General features: G+C 44.9%; 2 protein-coding genes across 2 annotated transcripts in view; both read right to left on the reverse strand.

Moving 5' to 3' along the window:
- LOC114656996 (uncharacterized) overlaps positions 1 to 6,149 on the reverse strand; it is a 146,344-nt gene extending 140,195 nt beyond the window's left edge. The window contains exon 1 of the mRNA XM_028808697.2: positions 5,798 to 6,149. The gene's annotated coding sequence lies outside the window, so the exon portion shown is untranslated. The remainder of the gene's footprint in view (positions 1 to 5,797) is intronic.
- Positions 6,150 to 13,278: 7,129 nt separating this feature from the next.
- On the reverse strand, positions 13,279 to 25,215 carry LOC127529236 (uncharacterized). The gene is made up of 2 exons (XM_051932259.1): positions 23,650 to 25,215; positions 13,279 to 14,501 (listed from the first exon to the last, which is right to left on the reverse strand). Exons 1-2 carry the CDS (start codon positions 24,575 to 24,577, stop codon positions 13,279 to 13,281), a joined length of 2,151 nt encoding a protein of 716 aa, XP_051788219.1. The 5' UTR covers positions 24,578 to 25,215.
- Positions 25,216 to 25,455: the final 240 nt, after the last annotated feature.

Here is a 25,455-nt window from a genome sequence, read left to right on the forward strand (position 1 = left end):
CTTATTATCGGCACGAACAACGTACAATGTTTTAAAGATATCTCAGACCTAAATATTACTTTTGGTCTCCAAGAATACATTCAAACATATAAAGGCTCGGCATCCTAGACTATAGGCCATTTATCAGCCAAGAGTGCCTTACTTGACGTCCTGTTCCCTACTATTGGGTGGAGCTCACACCCTCAGCCTTAATAAACCTTGCAGCATGGAGTTTATGGCAAACCTCCAGCTGCACCAGGTGCTCAAAGAAATCTACCTTATTACTTCAATCACTCTACAGACATGAAGACAAAGTACAGAAAGTTAAAAGCAGCACGGTATTTGAAGATGTGAGTTCCAAAATCTGCTAATTACACCTTTTGGTAAAATTTAGTGAACACGTGATTGTGACTTTTCATGCAGTTGGTCATGCGCCGAAAATATGTTTGAGCTTCAAAATCTGCTAATTGCAACAGTGTAGCGCTATAGTTTTAGGGATTTAGTTTCAAAATCTGCTTACGGACCCAGATTTTCCTATTTATCTCCAAAATTTATCTTTTGTACTTAGCTGATTTTGGAACTGAGCTCTTCATTTATTATAGGAACAATAAAACTAGTAGAGAAAAGCATAAAAGAAAATGTGGATAGCAAAGTCTGCATATATATAGTCTTTAGACAAAGCTTACGAAAAACTAAAGATGACAAGGATGAATGTCGCATGGGCAGCTTGTGCTCGAGCACTCGTAGTTGTTCTTGTTCATGAGATGCTTTGTCGACGATCAGATGGAAACGGACGCACGTTGCTGGCGCCCTCTTCTGACGTCATTCTGTTCTCCTCTTATCTTCTTCTCTTCTGATGCTTGCTCTTCAGACAAGGCATATTTATTAAAAAATTCTACCGGGGTGTGTGTGTGTGTGTGTGTTTAGGGGGGGGTTTGATTTCGCTGGATGTGATTGTTAGATATTCCGATTGGCTGGCTGACAATATGATGAATGAATTCACTCGTCCATTTTCCCAGACTTTTTGATGTTGCTCAGTACCTACTAGGGAATCCATTCCAGCCCGGGATTCCTGGACTTTTTTCATTCCCGCATTCCCAGGAATGAAACTGCTGTAACGGGAACGGCCAAGCTCGCATATATAGCGTGTAAAAGTGTAAAAATCAATCAAGAAATAACAGAGTTATAGTTGAAAATAATTAAGGAGGCGCCATTGCTGCAGATTGCACTTCATCAGACAACAGCTTTGAACAGCAACTTGAAATTGAAATGCGTCAGTCTGTTGCTTCTGCATTATCTGTGCTAAGAAACTTGCCATCACAGAATGATGACAAGAAACTGGATGCATCAGTAAAAGCTGAAATGACGGTGTTTCAGCGCAACGGCAAGCGCGGGCATTGTTTAGAACAAGTGTATCAGTATCTGATGATTGTGCCGCCTACATCAGTGGAGGCAGAGTGTGCTTTCTCAGCGGCTGGCGTACTTCTGCACGAAGGTGCGCTCTCAAACAGATGACCGCACGGTGGACACGTTAATAATAATAATAATAATAATTTATTTATTTCTCAGTACTCAAAGTGCTATCCACACAGGGAGGAACCGGGAAGTGAACCCACAATCTTCCACAGTCTCCTTACTGCAAAGCAGCAGCACTACCACCTGTGAGGACGTTGTGCTTTCTATGCACTTATTACCACAACTAAATATACATGTACTTCTATGACAGCATGAACTGCTTGTAGATAAGGTTAGTCTTTTATTTGTGTCAACATAGAGCAGTAGTTTTATTAAAAATAAGTGTCAGTCGTTCTAAAACCGTTCACATGTGAGATGCCCGGGAGCCCAGGATTCCTGGGAATGAAATGCAGGATTCACGAATTCCTGGGAATGGATTCCCTAGTACCTACTAGCAGGTCTTCCTTTCCCAGGCTGTTAACCCATTTAACAACTTGTTATCCCAGATGCCCATCCTTTCTCAGGTTATAAAGTAATTGATAACCTGAGGCATCGTCATGTCTTCTTCTTTTTCTCTGAACAGTTGTTTTAAAAGTGAGGTACAATTGGGAAGAGGATATGCTTTGATGTGTCCTGTGTTTAAGTTCATCTAGTGTTGTCTTGAGCAAAATATAATGAAAATACAGACCAAAACTTACAGATTTTGTATCCCACAACAAAGACATTGAGCTTTGGGGGGTCCACCTCCCCCTTGTTTCTGACCTGGAAAACCCTCATTGCAGGAAATGACACCCTTATGACAAAGAATGAAGCAACTTTTGTCTTCAACAAAAATGATCAGAAGGACTTGAAACTGTGCATGTACCCACCCCAGTGGTTCACCCCTAATGGGACACAAGGGGTTAAAGTTATTCTTTTTCAGAAAAATTGGAAAAAATGGAGATCAGTGTCAGCACGTGGAGTGTCATTTTATGCATTGTCATGGTTACCCACCATGAATGTGATCATATTCTTGATATCTTGATATTCTTTATCGGTGGTCCTCGCCCTCTGAGAGTCACTCCGAGAAGGTTCAAAATGACTATTTTCAAACCTACGCATGTGGGGTAACGTTTTAGACTGTTTCAAGGTCGATGATCTGAATGTGAGGTTATTTTTGATTTTTGATCCTTTACTAGCCCTCTATGGACCTCCATCAAAGGGGGAAAAATGTCTATTACAACTGAGAATATTTAGACTGTAATACATGTAACTGTAAATTTAACAATAAATTCTTAGCTATTATTTGCTTTACTTTCACAGTATGCTACTATAACTTAGTACTGTATATTACAACACAAATACTGCACTATACATTGATTTTTCCGTAAACAGGACCACAAATGAATGTGACGTAGCCATACGCTGCTGTTGACAGACACTACCATCAAAAACCCCAACTAGAAATCCAAAGGTCCGGGACAAATCTTTATAAAATATAAAAGGTTTATTTTCACAAAAAGCACAAGGAGACACCTGAGGAGGCAAAGCAAGCACAGCAAAAATCAGAATCCAAAAATTGTAGTCACAAAACAGAGCAGAGGTTCAAAAAAAATCAAGGAACACAAATACAAAAACAGAGCAGAGGTTCAAAAATCCAGAAAATTGTAAGGCAAAAACAAAGACATGGATACTCAGAAGAAACTCTGCACTCCATACCATAATCAAAATGAACCGTCAGGGAGACCCTGTCATAAATAGGGTGGGGGTGTTCCTGGTGGCGATTTGGTGGATGGCCCCGCCCCTTGTGGAACCACCCACAAAACACATAACCTAGGACATTATTACTTACAAATAAACACAAGGAAAACTGTAGATAATAATTAAAAGAAACGTTAATAGAAATAAATGACATCAAATATGGCACAAAAAACCTGAGACGTGACTTTGAATCCCAGCCATGGATGCTGGCTGAAACATAACAGGTAGGACCCCTCCTGGTGAGCAACCAAGCCCTCCGAGTGAGCTTCTGCTGAAATGTAAGAGATGACTGTTGTCATGGATCATGGGAGTTCCCTGCTGAAGTCCAAGGGATGGCAGTGGAGAGGGAAGCAGGGGATCATGGGAGTTCCTGGTTGAAGTCCAAGAGATGTCAATTGGGAGGGGGGGAAGCAGGGGATCATGGGAGTTCCCTGCTGAAGTCCAAAGGGTGGCGGTGTGGGGAGGGGGGAGGTAAGCAGGGGATCATGGGAGTTCCCTGCTGAAGTCCAAGGGATGGCAGTGGAGAGGGAAGCAGGGGATCATGGGAGTTCCTGGTTGAAGTCCAAGGGATGGCGATGGGGGGGGGGGGGAGCAAGGGATCATGGGAGTTCACGGTTGAAGTCCAAGGGATCGAGGTTTGAAGAGGGGGTGGGGCAGCAGGAGATCATGGGACTTCCCTCCTGAAGTCCAAAGGATGGCAGTGGGGAGGGATGCAGGGGATCATGGGAGTTACTGGTTGAAGTCCAATCCAAAGGATGGCAGTGGGGAAGGATACAGGAGATCATGGGAGTTCCCAGTTGAAGTCCAAGGGATGGTGGTTTGGGGATGGGAGGAAGCAGGGGATCATGGGAGTTCCCTGCTGAAGTCCAAGGGATGGCGATGGGGGGGGGGGAGCAGGGGATCGTGGGAGTTCCCTGCTGCAGTCCAAGGGATGGAGGTTTGGGGAGGGGGTGGGTCAGCAGGAGATCATGGGACTTCCCTCCTGAAGTCCAAAGGATGGCAGTGGGGAGGGATGCAGGGGATCATGGGAGTTACTGGTTGAAGTCCAATCCAAAGGATGGCAGTGGGGAAGGATACAGGAGATCATGGGAGTTCCCAGTTGAAGTCCAAGGGATGGTGGTTTGGGGAGGGGAGGAAGCAGGGGATCATGGGAGTTCCCTGCTGAAGTCCAAGGGATGGCGATGGTGGGGAGGGGTGGGGTTAGCAGGGGATCATGGGAGTTCCCTGCTGCAGTCCAAGGGATGGAGGTTTGGGGAGGGGGTGGGTCAGCAGGAGATCATGGGACTTCCCTTGTGAAGTCCAAAGGATGGAAGTGGGGAGGGATGCAGGGGATCATGGGAGTTCTCTGCTGAAGTCCAAGGGATGGTGGTGGGGTGGGGGGTGGGTTTGGAGGAATTGATTAGGGGATCATGGGAGTTCCCTGCTGAAGGCCAGAGGATGATGGTGGGACCACAAACCGGATTCTAAAAGGGGCGAGAGGTCTGTGCCCATCGGAGGAGAAGATGGTGACCTGAGGATAAATTGCTTCTAGAAGGAGACACAGAGGCTTGTGAGGGGTTTTTAGACGGCAGATCCTGAGTGGGTTTCTGCTTGGATTTTTTGTTTTTTAACCGTCATTGGATTATTTTTTCATTCTGAGCCCCACTGAACTCTGTTGCTGTTTTTCTATTCTGGATTAGTTATGAACTCACTTGATGACTGCACCGCACTCCATGTGTTGTTTGAGCACGGTGAGTAAACAGCACTGAGCACCTCCACACACCATCTCTTGCTGTTTGGGGGTCCTGCTTTGCCAGTCCGTCCTCGGTTTGTGACTATCGATATCCCGGGTTCAAGGGAGGAGTGACAGTTAAAGCCAACCCGGACATCACAAGGGCCAACATGAGAGAAGACTTTCAAAATAAGAAAGTTATTAGTGGACTGGACCTCAATTTTAGAATAAATTCTGCAACAACTTGGAAACTTGTTGTTTTTGACACAAAGAAGATCAGAGACGTGGAATAAATGACCAAGTGGGAGTTGTAGGTACCTTTAGATCTCGACTTGACATCAGTTTGGACCACTGAGGTGAATCGGATGGATGGGCTGAATGGGAACGTCAAGGGGTCTGAACACTTCCTGAATCCACTGCCCCCACGCCAATTGACCCCTGCTGGATGCCACTTCTAACCTCACCCAATGCTGGCGATGTTCTCCACGCCACGAGCCGAGCTTTCTACGTATTATGCCCTGAATTCCCACTTCTCCGGTTTGACGCCCAAGCCCCCTCAAATTCCCGATTGATGATCTCCTCCACCCCTCTCCCATCGTACGTTTTTTTTTTTTCTGGTTCCTCCTAGAATTCCAGCATATCAGTGAAACTCGGCCTTCCTCATCTGATCCCAGGCTGACTCCTCACTAACTCGTCTGTTCCTGACAGCCACTGCTCCATCTTTTCCTTAACATTTGATGGCCTGGAGTTACTCGGATCGGCCTGATCACCTTTTTGTTTTTTTTTTTACAGTCTCCCAGCATACAGAAAACCCACTGCAGTGCCCCCCCCCACAGACCCCCATGACTCCGTACTCTTATTAATAACATCAACGTTTCCATGTGCTGTGCAATCAACAAAACTTTCTCCCACCTGCTTTCCATGAAAAATATCCCAACTCGGCTCGCCGTGTTAATCATTTGTTGAAAGGGCAGAGTGAACTGTCGTTGAGAGGTGAATCCCCCTTCGGCCGCCTAGCCAGGCCATCCAGTAGCTTGGGAGGTGACGGCGCGTCCTCTTCATGTGTGACTTGAGCCCTCAAATGCCACCACGATTACCCCGGTGACAAACAAAAATGTCCATCCCGTTGGGAAAAATTTGGAATAATCCCATGTAATGCAGGGCTGATCTGATGGCTGTGCAGTAAAATAAGCCAAAGAACACAAGTGCACCTTGGCAGTGGTGGGCACAGACAAGCCACAATTATTAACTCCCTGCTCCGCCCTCCTTCATGCTTCCGGGGGGGGGGCTCCACCTTCAGATTAGCTGTGTGTGTGTTAAACAAAAAAAAAAAAAATGGAGGTCCAGGCAGCCCAGAGCTTTGGCCTGCGCTTTCTTCACAGATGAAAATGCCAAGCTATGAGACGTGCCAACGGAGGTGGGCGACTTGTCGAGTATGATGTGGACCACTCAGGCTAACTGGCCTCTATGGAAGTGTGTGTGTGTGTGTGTGAGTGGGCTGTGCAATGGACTGGCATCTCCTCCTCAGCCTACTTTGTGCCAAGTGCTTTTTGGGATGGCTCCCCCATACTGGATTAGGCGGGTGTGATGATGTTATGTTTGTGGCCTGAGTGGCACGCCAGCTTGGCAGGCCTCAGAGCACTTGTTTTCCGGGTTGTATTCAGTGGGCAGTTTGCATGTTTTCTTCCTGTTTGGATCCATTTAATCCCCCAATTCAGTTCTAATGCTGCCTGGCATATGGGTGTGTGGCTGTTACCCTGTCTGCACAAGGCTGGCTCGTCCGTATTGCCCAATAATGCCAGGCAACCAAAAACATGCAGGATTGAATCAAAACATGGACCCCTGTGCTCAGGGTTGTTGCTCCTCTCTGCTTGAGGTCCTGGCAGGAGCGTCCTGTGTTGTTAACCTTTGCTCCATTTAAAAGTCAAAATTTAAACCTCTGAATCAAAGGAGCCTCGCAGGCAGGCATACTGAGGGGGGCTCCAGGTAGAGGGCGCTATAAAGCAGACATCTCAAACAACGGCATGTGAAATTGGGGACAGTCACAATAAAAAGCCCCTTTTGTATCCTCTCTCTACCCATTTAGGGTAAGGGAATCCCATCCATTCCAGTCGGGACATCAGCCCGGGGTCACCTCCTGTTACAATGGATTTAGAGCTTTCACATTTTGCAGACGGTGGCGCAGTGGTAGCACTGCTGCCTCGCAGTTGGGGGACCTGGGTTCGCTTCCTGGGCCCTCCCTGCGTGGAGTTTGCATGTTCTCCCCGTGTCTGCGTGGGTTTCCTCCAGGCGCTCTGGTTTCCTCCCACTGTCCAAAGCCATGCTGGTTAGGTGGATTGGTGATTCTAAATTGGCCCTAGTGTGTGCTTGGTGTGTGTGTGTGTCCTGCGGTGGGTTGGCACCCTGCCCAGGATTGGTTCCTGCCTTGTGCCCTGTGTTGGCTGGGATTGGCTCCAGCAGACCCCTGTGTTCAGATTCAGCGGGTTGGAAAATGGAAGGATGGGCATTTTGCAGAGGCTTTTGGTCGTACAGCTTTTGCATCATTTTGGATGTCGTTCTTTGTTTTTGTCTTTGAATAGCGATAAATTAAAATTGATTTATTTATTTTTTTCCTATGTGGTTCATTTGAGCTGTTCAGGCCGTCAAGCCTGCTTCATTAAGCTGGGGCCCAAGCTGATTTTGTTATTTTCTAGGCCGAGTTTGTATCTGTCTCGGAGTATGGCAGGCGGACAAGCCACGTGCAGGTGCACATGTGGGTGTGAAATGCACCACCCCAAGGTTGATTGGGGGTGCTTGGCTGACATGTAAATGCGAACGGGTCGGTCGACTTCTTCATTTCACAGCACATGTACCCAATCGGCTCTGTAAAGGGAGTCGCGAGGTCAGGTCAGGTTGGGACGCAGGCACTGGTACAACACATTGCTGCACCCCCCACATAACAAAACAGCTCGGGATACTAGTTGGCAACCCCCCAGGCAGACACACAGTGCAGTCCCACCTTCCAGAAATGACCCTCTATTTGCCGCAACCAGGTGTAATGTGGGCATCCCCTTGGCCTGGTCCAGCCACTCGGGTCCTCAACAATGAGGGTCCTGTGACCTGGATCACCCTCGGGTAATCAACTGGACATGGGATTTCTCAGTTTTTTTATTTTTAATAAATTTGCAAAAACCTCAAATAAACTTTTTTCACGTTGTCATTATGGGGTGTTGTGTGTAGAATTCTGAGGAAAAAAATGAATTTAATCCATTTTGGAATAAGGCTGTAACATAACAAAATGTGGAAAAAGTGATGAAGCGCTGGGAATACTTTCTGGATGCACTGTACATACAAGCTACCTCTGTTATGTTCCATGTGTTTTTTGGGTGGTCCCTCAAGAGTTGGGGCCACCCGCCAGTCAGTGCCAGAACTGCCCTCCTCCAGGTCCTGTGAAATCCATCCTGACCCCCTCAATGTGTTTAAGAAGGGTTTGAAGACCCCCCTCATTCTGTGAATTTCTGTCCAATGTCGGTGGTTTTGATTGGCTCTTAGAACTAAAGGAGTGATTAACAAGTGCCATGGTGTTTTCTTTGGTTTATAGCTCCTCCTTATTCGTGATAATTCATTTTGTACCCTTGTCCTGTCACACTTGTTCCCAAACAACAACCCCCCCCCCCCCCCCCCAAGACTGATATCTACACCTCCTTTGTAGGTCGCTTTGGATAAAAATCATCTGCTAAGCAAACAAGTGTAAAACTCAGTGAAGTCTGCCTTTAAAGTTTGGGACCAGGATGGCTGGGGTGAAGTCGATTTTGATTTGAAGTCCTGGTCGTGACTTATGACCCATTATAATATAATTTTGGCCAACTAGGAAGTGCACAATGCCAGCCTGTATGTCATCGCCCTCATGATGCCACACGTCATACACTCCCGGTCATCACAGCCTAACGAGGCTGTAGCGACTGCTAAGATAACCAGACACAAATTGGTAAAACGGCTGGGCCTCACCTCGGGACGAGTCCAGCTGCAGACCACCGCAGCTCTGCGATTCAGTAGCTCCACTGGACAGCCAATTAGATTGCAGGTTTTTTGTCAGCTGGTTTACTTGACTTGAGTCAGATAACTCCGCCTCCAGCCCTAATCTTAACCACAGTGTAATGTGAGGCGTATCACCAATGGATAATGTCAGGCGACTCCTCAGTGTAGTGGAGCTCTGGAGGTCCGCAGCTGGCGTCCATTGGACGTCTCCGGAGAATGTGAAAATATTTCACGTTTGATTTGGACTCTGCATCCTCTAAAAGTTAACCTGAACCCAAACTCCTCCAAAGACAGCAAAAGGAAGCTGATAAAAAAAAATGAAAAACACAAAGCCTGAGCAGAACACACAACACACATCCAGGGTCCTGAATGAGAATCTGTCACATGCTCATTGTCCGTGTTATTCCAGCTTTTCTCCCACATCCCCAAAGGCATGTATGCTAAGATGGTTGACACTTCCAAATTGGTCCCGTGCTAGTGGACCTTAAGGGGGGATTGGTGTCCCCGCCACTGCAGATTCCAAGACACATCACCATGTGGACCCCGTAGTAATAGGTCTGAAGTGGGCCACTGTAGTCTGTGAAGTTCATTTCAAAGCCACGAATAAGCTGACAGGGTGACATGGGCCAGGATGCTGGACAGAAACAGGTGGGAGACGACCCGGGCAGGCATTTGAAAAGGCTGACGTCTGCTGAATCAGTTTATGGCCAGAGTGACCAAGGACCACCGTCAGAAGAAGGCAAGAGTGATTAGGACAGGGGAAGGTGGGATTTGGGCACAATCGAAAAATAACATCGACAGCTCTGACACCAGTTGCCCGTACCTGGCAAGGCTCACAAAAAATTCTATGAATATGCAAATATGTGAGTATGAATACTGACGAGGACCATCACAAAGCCAGAAGCCCACCGATGCTGGCCCCCGCCACCGGACCGCACTCGAACAACTGTCTGCATTCCCCATTGAAGAAACTGAATGACGACTGTACGTTCCATTGGCTTCTCTCCGGCCTGGATATGTATATACTGTATAAATTATTATGAATCATATTTTGGTGTGGGGGGGGGGGGGGGGCCAGTGGGAGCTGCATTATGAATCAAGCTGAACACAGAGATCTCGTCCTGGGCCGTATTGCTCTCGTCTGATCATTTCTGCTTTGGTTACTAAAGGGAGAAGTAAGGCTCAAGTCTGTTCTGCATCAATAAAGAACACAATGCCAGGGAACAAGCGCCCCCTGCTGGATACAGACCCCCATATACTCCCACTGGAATCTCTTATGGTCGTTGGGGTCTGCCACGGCTCTTCTGTGTCAAGGTGAATCAGTTCATTCTCTGGGCCTCCTGGGGTGGGGTTTCATCCTGGTCTCTCATTTTTCAACTTATCCCTTGTTCTGTTATGGTGATATAATAAGGTGGGGGGGGGTGAAATTCAGAATGAAGAAGTCTCTAGAAATGCTTACAGGTCCCCCCCCCACACACACACACACACTCCACTGTACTACCTGGTGTCTCATTTTTCAGGTTATCCCTTTTTCTGCATTGGTGATATAGTAAGGGGGGGGGTCATCAGAATGAAAAAGTATCTAAAAATGTTTACAGGTGCCCCCCCACTCCACTTTCCTACCTGGTATCTCATTCTTCAGCTAATTCCTTTTTTGGCTATGGCGATATAGTAAGGGGGGGGGGGGGTGCTTCAGAATGAAGAAGTCTCTAGAATTGCTTACAGGTGCCCCCCCCTCCCTCCACTTTCCTACCTGGTCTTTCATTTTTCAGGTTATGCCTTTTTCTGCCATGGCGATATAGTAAGGGGGGGTCATCAGAAAGAAGAATTTCCTAGAAATGCAAAGATCCCCCCCTCCCCCCTTCACTTTCCTACCTGGTCTTTCATTTTTCAGGCTATGCCTTTTGTTCGGCTATGGTGATATAGTAAGGGGGGGGGGGTCATCAGAATGAAAAAGTATCTGGAAATGTTTACAGGTGCCCCCCCCCCCTACTCCACTTTCCTACCTGGTCTTTCATTTTTCAGCTAATCCCTTATTCGGCTATGGTGATATAGTAAGGGGGGGTACTTCAGAATGAAGAAGTCTCTAGAAATGGTTACAGGTGCCCCCCCCCCCCTCCACTTTCCTACCTGGGGCCTCATGTATAACGCTGTGCGTAGAACTCACACTATAACATGGCGTAAGCACAAAAGTGGAAATGTGCGTACGCACAGAAAAATCCAGATGCAGGAATCTGTACATACGCAAACTTTCACGTTCTTCCACTACATAAATCCCGATCAGCGTGAAAAGTAACGCACGTGCACGTGCCTTCTGTCCCGCCCCAACTCCTCCCAGAATCACGCCTCTTTGAATATGCAAATCAATATAAATAGCCTTCTGTGAAAAGACAATGGGAAAAGCACGGGGGAAAATATAAGAATTTCAGCGAATACCAAGTGGAGGCAAAGGAAAAACGTACTATTTGTTTGTTTAAACAGTGGGATAATCAACAAAATGAAGCTGATCGAGTGACAGAGTGTCGGAGAAACTCGAAAGCTCAAGTTCACAAAGTCGCACAGTGCCCGAAATAAAAAAGAAGTTGTCACATATCAAAGCCGCTGTGAAAAGGCGAGTCGTAGCCCACCGTCTGAGTGTCATATGAAAGCTTATTAGGATACAAACAAAAAAAATAGGCACATAGTGGAAAAAAGCACAAAATGTCAACTTTAATCTCGAAATTTCCACTTTAATCATGTAGTTTATTTTGCCATTAAAGTAGAACATCATAAACTTCATCTTAAAATCGTTTAATTTACTAGTTTCTCAAATCCCATTTTTAATAAAGTAGGACGTTAAATGCTTTGTTCTGTGTTTGATCTTCTGTGTGTGTGAATCACTACCTGCTTCTTAAATGGGCTTTCTCTTTCTCCGACAGGACACATAATCCATTACATTCGTGATATTACAGCTCTCTGAATAATTAAAATACTGAGATGTATACGTGATATCTTTTTCATGATGATAGGAGTTAAATCATGTTATTAAACATGAGAACACGGTGACGCAGTGCTTGTTCATATCTCACGCAAGATGCTTGCGGCGCCATGCGTGACCTTCAATGAAATAATTTATTACAGAAGTACTGTCTCTTTCAAATGTACTAACCTCCAATTCCTGTCCTTACTTTTCTTTCTCCAAAAACCCAATCGACACACAATCAGCTCTGTATTAGACATGAAGCCATCTGTAAGCTTAAAACGCTGATTCTTCAAAACTTTTAAGGAACATTGAAATATCTTCGTAGTACGTGTTTAATTATTCTATCCATCTATCCTCCCAGTGTCGCGTCAGCACCAGCAAGAATACAACGCAATGCAGGAACAATCCATGAACTAGCTAGCGCTGCGGCACCGTGTCCTCACATGTTTAATTATTAACAATACAGATTATTTAAATGAAGTTAAAGTTTTATCTGTATAATATAATTAACATATTTTTGCTGCATTTCATCTTAAAAATGAATACCGTCATCACATGTAAATACGCGCTTTATAAAGTGGCGCAGGTTGTGCAATATTATAACTGTAGTGCAAGTTTACAGTGAGGTGATTGTACTAATAAGTACAAACAGTTCTACAAGGAGCACTTGATGGACTGATTGAGTGCGTTTAGAGTTCTTGGGATGAAACTTTTTCTGAAACGCGAGGTCCGTACAGGAAAGGCTTTGAAGCGTTTTGCTGTGGCTCAGGCAGCGTCTGCTTCATGCTGTATTCCTGATAATTCTCTTTCCGATCAGCTGCTGCTGTGATTCCTCACTCAGATACAGTGTTATAAATACTCCGAGTGGTGCAGTGAGAGTAATATGGAAAAAGATGATCTGCAGTGGCAACCCTTAACGGGAGCAGCTGAAAGAAGAAGAAGATGCTGTGAGAGTAACAACACTAAAGCAGTTATGGTGTTTGGAATACTATGGCTATTCCCTGGCCCATTATATTGCTGCAGGTTAATTACGATCAGATGCGTTACACTAATAAACAATATGCAGTTAGTTTCAGTGTATTTTTATAAAGCTGCGTCAGGAATGTGGATCTAAAGAAAGAAAGGGTGACCACACAGGAACAGTAGCACTGCTTTGACGCTGGGTGCCACCAGTCTGCAAAACCGAGCGTAGAAATTGCGTACGCCAAGGTATGAGGTACCATGGAAATGAGCGTGGCTTTACGCCAAGTTTAGGTTTTATACATCGTGATTTGAGCGTGGAAACGGGAGTACGCAACATTTCTGTGCGTACGCACCGTTTATACATGAGGCCCCTGGTCTTTCATTTTTCAGGTTATGCCTTTTTCGGCTATGGTGATATAGTAAGGCTGGGTGCTTCAGAATGAAGAAGTTTCTAGAAATGCTTACAGATGCCCCCCTCCCACTCCAGTTTCCTACCCTTGAAAACATCTCCCAGGACCCTTCTGATGTTTTCTATGAGTTCATCTTTGTAATGCAGCAGCCTGCCGTCCTTGTGGTGCGAGGGGGCTAGGTGTGACCCCCGACAGTGGTGCAGGAAGCCGACCTCGGTGTCCACCACAATTCCCTGAATCCAAGGCTCAATCACTGCATGAACAGAGACCTTGACACAAGCCTGGGGCGTCACTATGATCTTCTTTGGGTCAAACGTCTGCTGCTCTTTCTCCCGGTAGACATGGTTCAGGATGTTGACCCCCAAAAGGTCGTCCCACTCCTCAACTTCAAAGGGCTGGCTGTGCCTATTGCTGGGAAAGAGATGGTTCTGAAAGGAGAAAACTGTCCATGGGTGGTGGATCAGGCTGAGGAAGTCTATCATCTCTGCCCAGGTGCCATGTCTGCTGGGCATGATGATCTCGTCAGAGTCGATAAACACCACGTACTCGCTGGCGTACATGTTCCTGTAAAGACAGTCATTAAGGGCGGCCGTCTGTCCATGGTAGTGCAGCTCTTCTCCAGGCCGTGGCTGCCAGCTGGCCGATTCATTAAGGTACGAATCCACAGTCCAGTTGAAGACGACGGCAAAGCCCTCTCTGGAGTAGAAGTCCAGCAGCCCCTGCACTTCGTCCGAGCAGCTGGTTTTGTAGATGAAGACATTTTCAGCTCCCAGCAAGCGGTACATCTCCATGGACTGAAGGAACTGGAGGACGTTGTTGTACCTAAACATGGTGGAAAGGCAGACAGTGAACTGACGCACGGGCTTCGGTGGTCTCGACTCTCTCGTGTTGAGAAGCTTTAGGGCGATGCCAGGTGAGCCCACGTCAGGATGCTTACTGATTCTCAAATTGCTCACAGAAAGCATGCCGCATGGGTTCTTGCAGAGCAGGTCGGCCAAGCCGTAGGGAAATTGAAAATGATCCTGATGGACCTCAACGTGGACTTCACTGGACAACCACGCCTGGCTCTCACACTCCACGTGGCAATGGAGCGTCAACTGCTGCGATTCGAAATCGGACCGATTCACAACTGCAAGAATTCGAAGCACAGGAGTGCTGCCAACGAGGGGTCTGTCGTCAAAATAGGCGGAAATCACGTAGGCTCTGATGTCCTCGACACGCCTGAACTCGGGGGGATCCTGGACGTGGGGGAGTGGGCCTCTCTCTGTTGACCAAACAAATAGAAAATACATGTTGAAATGTGGCAGTCCAGTAGGGGGCAGCATTACACCTGTGGATACATCAGAACAGGGACCTGCAGTCAGGGGATCATGAAAAGTAAAACAAAAAAATAATAATAATTATTATTATTATTATTATATCCAAACAACAGGGTCACGGGGGTCTGCTGGAGCCAATCCCAGCCAACACTGGGCACAAGGCAAGAAACCCTGGGCAGGGCGCCAGCCCACCGCAGAAAATGATAACATAAAATAAATGTGCCCACCACCATCATTTTTATAGTGAAAATCGCTGAATTGGCGCATTTCCTGTTCAAACAGAGGGGAGAAACGCGTTTTTTTAGGTCTGCGGTGTAAATTTGTAGTAAATAACTATTTTTTTCTTTACAACACATTCCAGCAGAAGGGAACGTTTAACCATAACCAGAAATCCATGCACTGTAATAAAAATGCCAATCAATAAACCATTAGAAAGTATTGTCAGGGTCAAACCCCAGTTTGTATCAGTAAAGTAACAACAACCAGTAACAAACATGTACCATTTAATTATACACATTGAAAACAATTCAGTGTTTAAGGAAGATACGACACATTGCCTGGTGGAGAAGTAAAGTCTGCTTTGGTGGTGTTTGGTGTCCTACAGGTGTGCCAGCTTATCGAAAATAACCCACCATAAATCAGCTTCCATAACCTCAAAAAACCTTCAGCACGCAGAGAAAAAGAAGTCTGCTAACTTGAATGTTTTTCCCGTACTGTGTAAAGGTATGCGGATCACCAGAACAATACGGTAAAAGTGGGCGTGTCCTTATGCAAATATAACTTCGGCGTTACTGAAACTGCGCTTCACCGTTTAACTTCTACTGTTGTTTGCCTTTGCTATTTAACAGTTTTACACTGTAAAATTAACTGATTTTTTTTCAGTGTAATTGTAATGTATCAGTAAACGTTGTGTAGCATATTTTGAAAGTAAAAAATATCGATTTTACAGAACTTCCATCTATCCATTATCCAACTTAACTACTGGGTCACGGGGTCTGCTGGAGCCAATCCCAGCCAACACAGGGCGCAAGGCAGAAAACAAACCCCAGGCAGGGTGCCAGCCCACCACAGGGCACACACACACACCAGGGACAATTTAGAATCGCCAATGCACCTAACCTGCATGTCTTTGGACTGTGCGAGGAAACCCAGGCAGACACGGGGAGAACATGCAAACTCCATGCAGGGAGAACCCGGGAAGCGAACCCAGACGGGTCTCCTAACTGTAAAGCAGCAGCGCTACCACTGCGCCACCGTGCCGCCCTTTTAACTTGGCTGTAAAAAATAATGAAATGTATTATTTAAGATATACAGGTAATTTTCAGTGGAACATAAGGCAACTTCCCTTTATTTCAGAAAAGGCATTTTACTTTCACAATTTACAGTATTTTTACCATTAAATTTACTGATATTTTTTACAGTGACTTCATTTTGGCTCACGCTGTAGTTTGCTGCTACCTTTTGTAACTGTGTGTTGTGCGTTACTAACAAAGTAAGTTGTTCTCCATTTTGCAGCGTTCAATGTAGCTGAATATCTTAGCCAGTATTGCAACTTATATTAATGTTCAGTTTGCAAATGCGCTATTATGGCCATGTTAGCTGTTCACGAATGAACATATTGTTACATTTGTGCACTGTTGACGTTTCAGGAGAGATGAGCTGTAATTTACTTTCCTCCGAAATGTTAAAATATGTTGATTCTTGTAGTATTAACCATGAAGTTTTTTGTTTTTGTAAACGAATGCCATCTTGGGCATTACTCTATACCAGGGGTGGGCAATGTCGGTCCTGAAGAGCCACAGTGGCTAAAGGTTTTCATTCCAACCCAATTAGAAACCAGTCCTTGTCAATCTCAGACCTTATTTAATTTTATGCTTTGTTGCTCTGCAATTTCCTCCCCTACACTTTGCGGCTCTTCAATTCCACTCGGGGGGAATAAACGTTAATATTATACAACGTTACTGTCTGTTATACCTGCATTGTTATCACTCTTTAATTTATTTTAATTTAATATTGTTTTTTTATCAGTATGCTGCTGCTGGAGTATGTCAATTTCCCCTTGGGATTAATAAAGTATCTATCTATCTATCTATCTATCTATCTATCTATCTATCTATCTATCTATCTATCTATCTATCTATCTATCTATCTATCATATAGTGCCATTCACTCTATCTATCTATGTATTATATAGTGCCATTCACTCTATCTATCTATCTATTATATAGTGCCATTCACCCTATCTATCTATCTATCTATTATATAGTGCCATTCACCCTATCTATCTATTATATAGTGCCATTCACTCTATCTATCTATCTATCTATCTATCTATCTATCTATCTATCTATCTATCTATCTATCTATCTATCTATCATATAGTGCCATTCACTCTATCTATCTATGTATTATATAGTGCCATTCACTCTATCTATCTATCTATTATATAGTGCCATTCACCCTATCTATCTATCTATCATATAGTGCCTTTCACTCTATCTATCTATCTATCTATCTATCTATCTATCTATCTATCTATCTATCTATCTATCTATCTATCTATCTATCTATCTATCTATCTATCTAAGGTCTTCTATTGTAGGATATCATCCAAATGATTTGAAACCTAAAAAGGATCATTTTCAGTGTGTCACATTTTCTATTAAGTGTCTTATTAAATCCAACAGTGCATGATGAACTCAGAGAGATATAAATGGAAACAAGCAGGATGGTGAACTGCTGGCTGCTTTGTCATTTACATCTTATTGCTAATAAGGTGCCATTAAAACAGTGAATGCAGCTGATTAAGACTGAAGTAAGCAATTAAGTGTGGGGAACCTTAACAAGCTGGACTACTAAAATGAAGCATCAAAATGTCACTTAAGCAATAAGGGCTTATAAAAAAATAATAAAATAATAAAAAAACCCTGGGAACAGAGACGAGACGTGACGTTTTCAGAGAGGTACTTTCATGTCTGGTGAGACAAGACTTTGTGCCAAGAGACTTAACCACACAGGGCTGGAAATAAAAGACAAAAAGTAGATGACAAAGTAGAACGTTGTAAAGAATTCAAAAACGTTGGCGTGATACACATGTAGAGCAGGTTAGAGATAATGGAAGTATGAAAATTCGAAAGTCTCAAAAAATTCATAGTAAAGATCGCATTAGTGCAAACAAATGGAAATTATTACTTGCTGAAATAACAGAACAGCGAAGAGAGATTGAATATATTGTTTGGATTTAAACTTTAAGTCGGTGACTTGTAGATCATCTAATTCGAGTTGCCATCAGGGAAAAAAAAGTAGTGTTTCTTCCCAATGAAGATGCGTATCCACAAGAATTAAAAGATTTGTTGTTTGGTGAAAGTGAAATCCACAAACGCGAGTGGCAGAGACGAGAAGTGGCTGGCATGTAGTGCAGGCAGGGGGGTTGGCGAGTGAAGCCCCCCTAGTATATATATATACATTTACATTATATGTCTTGTGTTTTTTTTTTATCTCAGGTGTGTGATTAACTGACGTGTGTAGCTTGCATTTAGAGAGTCACCAAAACCGTAGTCAAATTCCTTTATTTTCATGCATATGTGGCCAATAAATCTGATTCAGATTGTGATCCCCTGTAGCCATGGAGTCAGCTCAGATACTCTTCTCTGCACCTATTCTTGTGCTGCTGTGTCCTTTTTGTACCCTGAAAACCAAAACTGCACCCAGTAGTCCAGATGAGGCCTCACCAGTGTGTTATAAAGCCTGAGCAGAACCTCCTGTGACTTGTACTCCACACGTCAAGGCGCTATATAACCTGACATGCTGTTAGCCTTCTTAATGGCTTCTGAACACTGTCAGGAAGTTGATAGCTTAGAGTCCACTACGACTCCTAAATCCTTCTCATAAGGTGGACTCTCGATTTTCAGACCTCCCATTGTGTGTTTTCAAACCTAACATTTTTACTTCCTACATTTAATACTTTACATTTACTAACATGCTATTTGTCTCTTATTCCATTTGTCTTTGCTCCTCTGTGTGAAGAAGAACTTCCTAATGCTTGTCTGAAATTTCCCCTTCACAAGTTTCCAGCTGTGTCCCCATGTTCTTGATGAACTCATTTTAAGGTCACCGTCTTGATCCACTGGACTAATTCCCTTCATCATTTTAAACACTTCAGTCAGGTCTCCTCTTAATTATGTCAGCTCTTTTAATCTTTCCTCATAATTCATCCCCTGTAGCACTGGATCAGCCTAGTTGCTCTTCTCTGGACATTCTCTAGTGCTGTTATGTCCTTTTTGTGGCCTGGAGACCAAAACTGCACACAGGACTCCAGATGAGGCCTCACCAGCCTCAGCAGAACCTCCTGTGACTTGCACTCCACACGTCAAGGCGCTATATGACCTGATGTTCTGCTATCCTTCTGAACACTGTCTGGATGTTGACAGTATGAAGTCCACTGTGACTCCCAAGTCCTTCTCACGTGGGATCCTTTCAATTTTCATCCCTCCTGTTGTCGAGTTTTTGTCTATTCCTGTAAGATTTTTTTTTTCACCTGGAAAGCAACGAATCACTTCTCATCGTCACGTTACAATGGAACACGCTGGGCACTTGTAGGCCGTGGGGTATTTTTTATAATTTTAAGTCACAAGTGTGGATGTGCTTGAGCTCCAGGGCACTTAAGGAGACTATTGGCTGTGACATTTGCAGATTCAAAGGGATGGCACCGTTGCATTTCCCTGAAGTGACCTTGCCTATACATTCTGGCCAGCTGCTACCGCTACACTTGGACTGCGGCTAAAAGTGACATGATTTCAATTGTTGCTTCAGGACCACTATTTCCATTGAACTGTTCAAATTCGTTTGGCGAGTGATCCAAATCCTACTCGAATGTGCACAGATGTGTATCCTGAATGTGCTTCTCATGCACACAATGGAAGATTCTGGAACCCAGAGCCCAAACATCTGCAGCGGCAGTTTCTCAAAAGGATTTACATTACGTTACAATAACAGTTGTTAGTTGTGTTAATTATACTCCAAAGAAATGTGATATTCTATATGGTGGTCCACAAGGGTCTCTCCGGGGTCTGCTGCTCTTTTCAATCTACATGCTTCCATTAGGTCAGATTATCTCGGGGCATAACGCGAGTTACCACAGTTATGCTGATGACACTCAACTGTATTTATCAATAGCACCTGATGACCCCGACTCTCTTGATTCACTGACCCCAATGTCAGTGAATGGCCAAATGGGAGAGGCAGCTTGATGGATGAGGTCTCCAGGACTCTAAACATATCCAAATCTTATACTGTATTGAGGATTTGTTCTGTTCGGTGTATTGTATTGTATTGTATTGTATTGTATTGTATTGACCCCCTTCTTTTGACACCCACTGCATGCCCAACCTACCTGGAAAGGGGTCTCTCTTTGAACTGCGTTTCCCAAGGTTTCTTCCATTTTTCCCTACTAGTTTTTTTTTGGGAGTTTTTCCTTGTCTTCTTAGAGAGTCAAGGCTGGGGGGCTGTTAAGAGGCAGGGCCTGATTTTGGGCTATACAAAAATAAATTGTATTGTATTGTATTGTAATGTCTTACTTGTGTTTCTGAATGGATGAGCAGTCATTTCCTCAAACTAAAGAAGGAGAAAACAGAAATCTTAGTGATTGGCAAAAATGGATATAATGACGGTATTAGAAATAAACTTGATCCATTAGGCTTAAAAGTCAAGACGGAGGCAAAGAATTTAGGGGTAACTATTGAGTCGGACCTGAATTTAAATCACATATTAATCAGATTACTAGGACAGCATTTTTCACTTAAGAAATACAACAAAAGTTAGACCTCCTATATCTTTTCAAGATGCTGAAAAATGAGTTCACACTTTTGTTTTCAGTTGACAAGATTACTGTAACGCACTCCTCTCAGGACCACCAAAAAAAAAAGATATCAATCGATTACAACAAGTGCAGAATGGAGCTGCCAGAATCGTAACTAGGAAAAGAAAATCCGAGCACATCACTCCAGTCTGAGCGTCACTACACTGGTTACCCATGTCGTTTAGAATTGACTTTAAATGGCTGCTTATGGTTTACAAAGCCTTCAATCATCTGCTCTGTCGTGTATTTCAGAATGTCTCTCACCTTACACTCCAAGTCATAACCTTAAATCTTCAAATATGGGTCTGCTTAGAATTCCAAGAGCTAAACTTAAAAGAAGTGGTGAGGCGGCCTTCTGCTGTTATGCACCTTAAATCTGGAATACGAGTTCACCGATACAAATTCGCCAGGCTAATACGGTGGAGCACTCATTATTTTAACATGGTTTTCTCAGAGCTTCATTTTAGTTTAATCCTGATACTCTTCATATGCATTTACTTACCATTAATAATAATAATAATAATTCATTACATTTCTATAGCGCTTTTCTCAGTACTCAAAGTGCTATCCACACAGGGAGGAACCGGGAAGCGAACCCACAATCTTCCACAGTCTCTTTACTGCAAAGCAGCAGCACTACCACTGCACCACATGTGAGGATCATTATCATTCCTGGTGGCTCCACAATCCATACTAACCCCTACTTTCTCTGCTGTTCTTTTTCTGGTTTTCTGTGGTGGTGGTCTGCACCACCACCACCACCTGATCAAAACACTGTGATGTCCCTACATCGATGGATTGAAGGCCAGATGTCCACATGACCGTCATCATCAAGTTCTTCCATGTGAACCCCGAATACAATGAGGACTGATTGAGGTCATTGATGTTAGGTAGAATGCCTAGAGGGGGCTGTGTAGTCTCATGGCCTCAGGACCCCTGCAGATTGTTTTTTCTCCAACCGTCTGGAGTTTTATTTATGTTTTTTTCTGTCCTCCCTGGCCATCGGACTTTACTTTTATTCTATGTTAATTCTCGTTCTTCTTTCAGCTGCTCCCATTAGGGGTTGCCACAGCGGATCATCTTCTTCCATTTCTCTCTGTTCTCTGCATCTTGCTCTGTGACGCCCATCACCTGCATGTCCTCTCTCACCACATCCATAAACCTTCTCTTGGGCTTTCCTCTTCTCCTCTTCCCTGGCAGCTCTATCCTTAGCATCCTTCTCCCAGTATACCCAGCATCTCTCCTCTGCAGATGTCCAAACCAACGCAATCTCACCTCTCTGACTTTGTCTCCCAACCGTCCAACTTGAGCTGACCCTCTAATATCCTCATTTCTAATCCTGTCCATCCTCGTCACACCCAATGCAAATCTTAGCATCTTTAACTCTGCCACCTCCAGCTCTGTCTCCTGTGCCACCGTCTCCAACCCATATAACATAGCTGGTCTCACTACCGTCCTGTAGATCTTCCCTTTCACTCTTGCTGATACCCGTCTGTCACAAATCACTCCTGACACTCTTCTCCACCCACTCCACCCTGCCTGCACTCTCTTCTTCACTTCTCCTCCACACTCCCCATTACTCTGTACTGTTGATCCCAAGTATTTAAACTCATCCACCTTCACCAGCTCTACTCCCCTCATCCTCACCATTCCACTGACCTCCCTCTCATTCACACACATGTATTCTGTCTTGGTGGTCCTACTGACCTTCATTCCTCTCCTCTCATATCTCCACCTCTCTAGGGTCTCCTTAATCTGCTCCCTACTCTCACTACAGATCACAATGTCATCAGCAAACATCACAGCCCACGGGGACTCCTGTCTAATCTCGTCTGTCAACCTGTCCATCACCATTGCCAATAAGAAAGGGCTCAGAGCAGATCCCTGATGTAATCCTACCTCCGTCACTCCCACCGCAGACCTCACCACAGTCACACTTCCCTCGTACATATCCTGTACAACTCTTACGTATCTTCTCTGCCACTCCAGACTTCCTCATACAATACCATAGCTCCTCTCAGTCACCCTGTCATATGCTTTCTCCAAGTCCACAAAGACGCAATGCAACTCCTTCTGGCCTTCTCTCTACTTCTCCATCAACATCCTCAGAGCAAACATCACATCTGTGGTGCTCTTTCTTGGCATGAAACCATCCTGCTGCTCACTAATCATCACCTCACTTCTTAACTGAGCTTCCACTACTCTTTCCCATAACTTCATGCTGTGGCTCATCAGTTTTATCCCCCTGTAGTTACTGCTGTCCTGCACATCCCCCTTATTCTTAAATATCGGCCCACCAGTACACTTCTTCTCCACTCCTCAGGCATCCTCTCAATTTCCAAGATTCCATTAAACAATCTGGTTAGAAACTCCACTGCCATCTCTCCTAAACACCTCCATGATTCCACAGGTATGTCATCTGGACCAGCGGCCTTTCCATTTTTCATCCTCTTCATCGCTGTCCTTACTTTCTCCTTGCTAATCCATTGCACCTCCTGATTCCCTATCTCCACATCATCCAACCTCTTCTCTCTCTCATTCTCTTCATTCAACAGCCTCTCAAAGTACTTTTATTCTATGTTAATTAATATTGCCTAATTTAATTTTTTAATATATTTTATCTTTTTTCTCTTTCTTCATCCTGTAAAGCACTTTGAGCTCCATCATTTATATGAAAATGTGCTCTACAAATAAATGTTGTCGTTGTGGTTGTTGTACTTTACGTTACGAACCTTTAACGTGTGCTCTTTCACTTCGTTTTTTTTTTTAATCACATTTTGGTCTTAGGGCGGCATGGTGGCGCAGTGGTAGCGCAGTAAGGAGACCCATCTGGGTTCGCTTCCTGGGTCCTACCAGCGTGGAGTTTGCATGTTCTCCCCGTGTCTGCGTTTGATTCCTCCCACAGTCCAAAGACATACAGGTTAGGTGCACTGGTGATCCTAAATTGTCCCTAGTGTGTGCTTGGTGTGTGGGTGTGTGTGCCCTGCGGTAGACTGGCACCCTGCCCTGGGGGCTTGTTCCTACCTTGTGCCCTGTGCTGGTTGGGATTGGGAACAGCAGACTCCCATGACCCTGTGTTAGGATACAGTGGGTTGGACGATGACTGGCTGTCACTTCGGTCTTAGTAGTTTTGGTTTCAAATGCTAAAAAGAAAAATTAAAAACATGTGCAACAGCAAAGCTATAAACAGAAACACAGAGGTTGGCATCCGAACCCAAAGGCCGACATTGCGTTACCTTCACACCGTCTCTTCAGCGTGGCGTTTACACTTCTCACGAGAGAAGCACTGAAGTTCAGGATCCTTGGCTGGCTGACCAGACCCCTCCTGTTCAATGGGACCCTCTGGCAGCGGTGCACCAGAGCCAGCTCGCCCGGCACCTCCACCACTTGTCCTTTTAAGTTTAAAATGGAGCGGGTCGAGGTGCGGGTGACGGTTCTGGGGTTTACCATCATCTTGAGATCATCTCCATCGGCCAGGCCCTCCTCCCAGTAGATGTGATGCAGAAGGCTGACTCCAGGGATGGCGGCCCATTCCTCAACATGAAAGCGGTCTCTGAATTCACTATTGGGGAAAACATGGCTTTTAAAAAGGAAGACATCCCCCTTGTTGAGGGAGGCAATCATATCAGCCCATGTGTGGTTTCTATAAGGCAGAATGATGTCCTCCAGGTCATTAAAGACCACATAGGTGCTGAAAAACATACTCCTATAGAGGCAGTCATGCTGGGCCAGGGTCTTTGCAAGGTATCGTGTCCTGGCTTTGTCCGTGAAGGATGCTATAGAATCAAAAACCTTCGCCCAGTCCATTACTTCCACGAAGCCTTGTGCAGCATAGAGCTCGAGAACATCCCCTACCTCATCAGAGCAGTCCACATTATACAGGATTATCTTTGCAGCTCCCAGGAGTCTGTACATCTCTAGGGTCTGGACGAGCTGTAGGACATTGTTCTCATTGCCCAGGATTTCAGCGACACATACAGTGAAGTTCCACTGTGGTCTGGGGGGTCTTTTTTCATTGGTGTTGAGAACATGGAGGGCTGAAGACATCCCGTTTGTATCTGAACTCAGTGTAACTCTCATCGGAGGGCCCGCTCCACACGGGTCCTCACAGAGCAGGTCCACTACCCCGTATCCAGAGCTAAAGGTGTCCTCATGAGGTTCCATCCAAGCTTGAACAGAGAAGGTCCCACTCCCACATTCTAACTGACAGAAGAATTCTTCCCGTTGTGATTCGTGGAGACTCTGGTTGACAATCCCAATGATGCGAACCACAGGAGGACCGAGGAGGACGAGGCGGTCGTCGTAAAAGGCCGAAACTATCAACGCCGAGGTGTTGCCCACAATTCCGCCATCTGGGGGGATACTGGAAGCCACGTGTCTCACTGCAGAAGAAAATAAGATTTGTTACAAAAACATTCAAGTCATAGTGTGGCAGTGCAAGACAAGCTAGGGAATGGTGGGCTGGGAGTTCAGGACGGGCCTGGTTTAGAACTCAACATGGAGGAACAAACAGCTGTGCAAAAATGGAAGGTAAACTCTCAGCCAAAAGTAAAACGACTAACGCGTTACAAGGAGATTGAACAAGTGAGCTGGAGTCATAAGGAGAGGAGCAGAATTATGATATTACAGCAATAACGGCAACCTGGTTACATAACAAAGATGGCAATGAGTAGGGCATAGAGAGGGCAGACGTTTATCAGGAAGGACAGACAGAACACAAAAGGAGGTGGGGTTGCTGTTGTGGCAGTTGGATGGCATCCTTGCCCAGTCGGGACGACATCGTAATGGAAGGACCAGGCGTTAGAACATGCACAGAGACATTATCTCCCTTGATCACTAGGTGGCAGCCCCCCTGGGTTGCTGCAGCATCATGTATAGGGTGGTCCAGATCTAATTATGCAATTTTCATTGCCCTGTAACTTAAGTTTATTACATAGAGAATTCACAGCACCTGCCCTGCACATGGAGATTTCACTTAGAATTATTTTTGTTGCCAATAAATGGCAGCACCTGCCCTGCATTCCGAAATGGCGGAGAGACGG

The sequence above is a fragment of the Erpetoichthys calabaricus genome, chromosome 9, assembly GCF_900747795.2.
Source record: "Erpetoichthys calabaricus chromosome 9, fErpCal1.3, whole genome shotgun sequence".
Classification (NCBI taxonomy): Eukaryota; Metazoa; Chordata; class Cladistia; order Polypteriformes; family Polypteridae; genus Erpetoichthys; species Erpetoichthys calabaricus.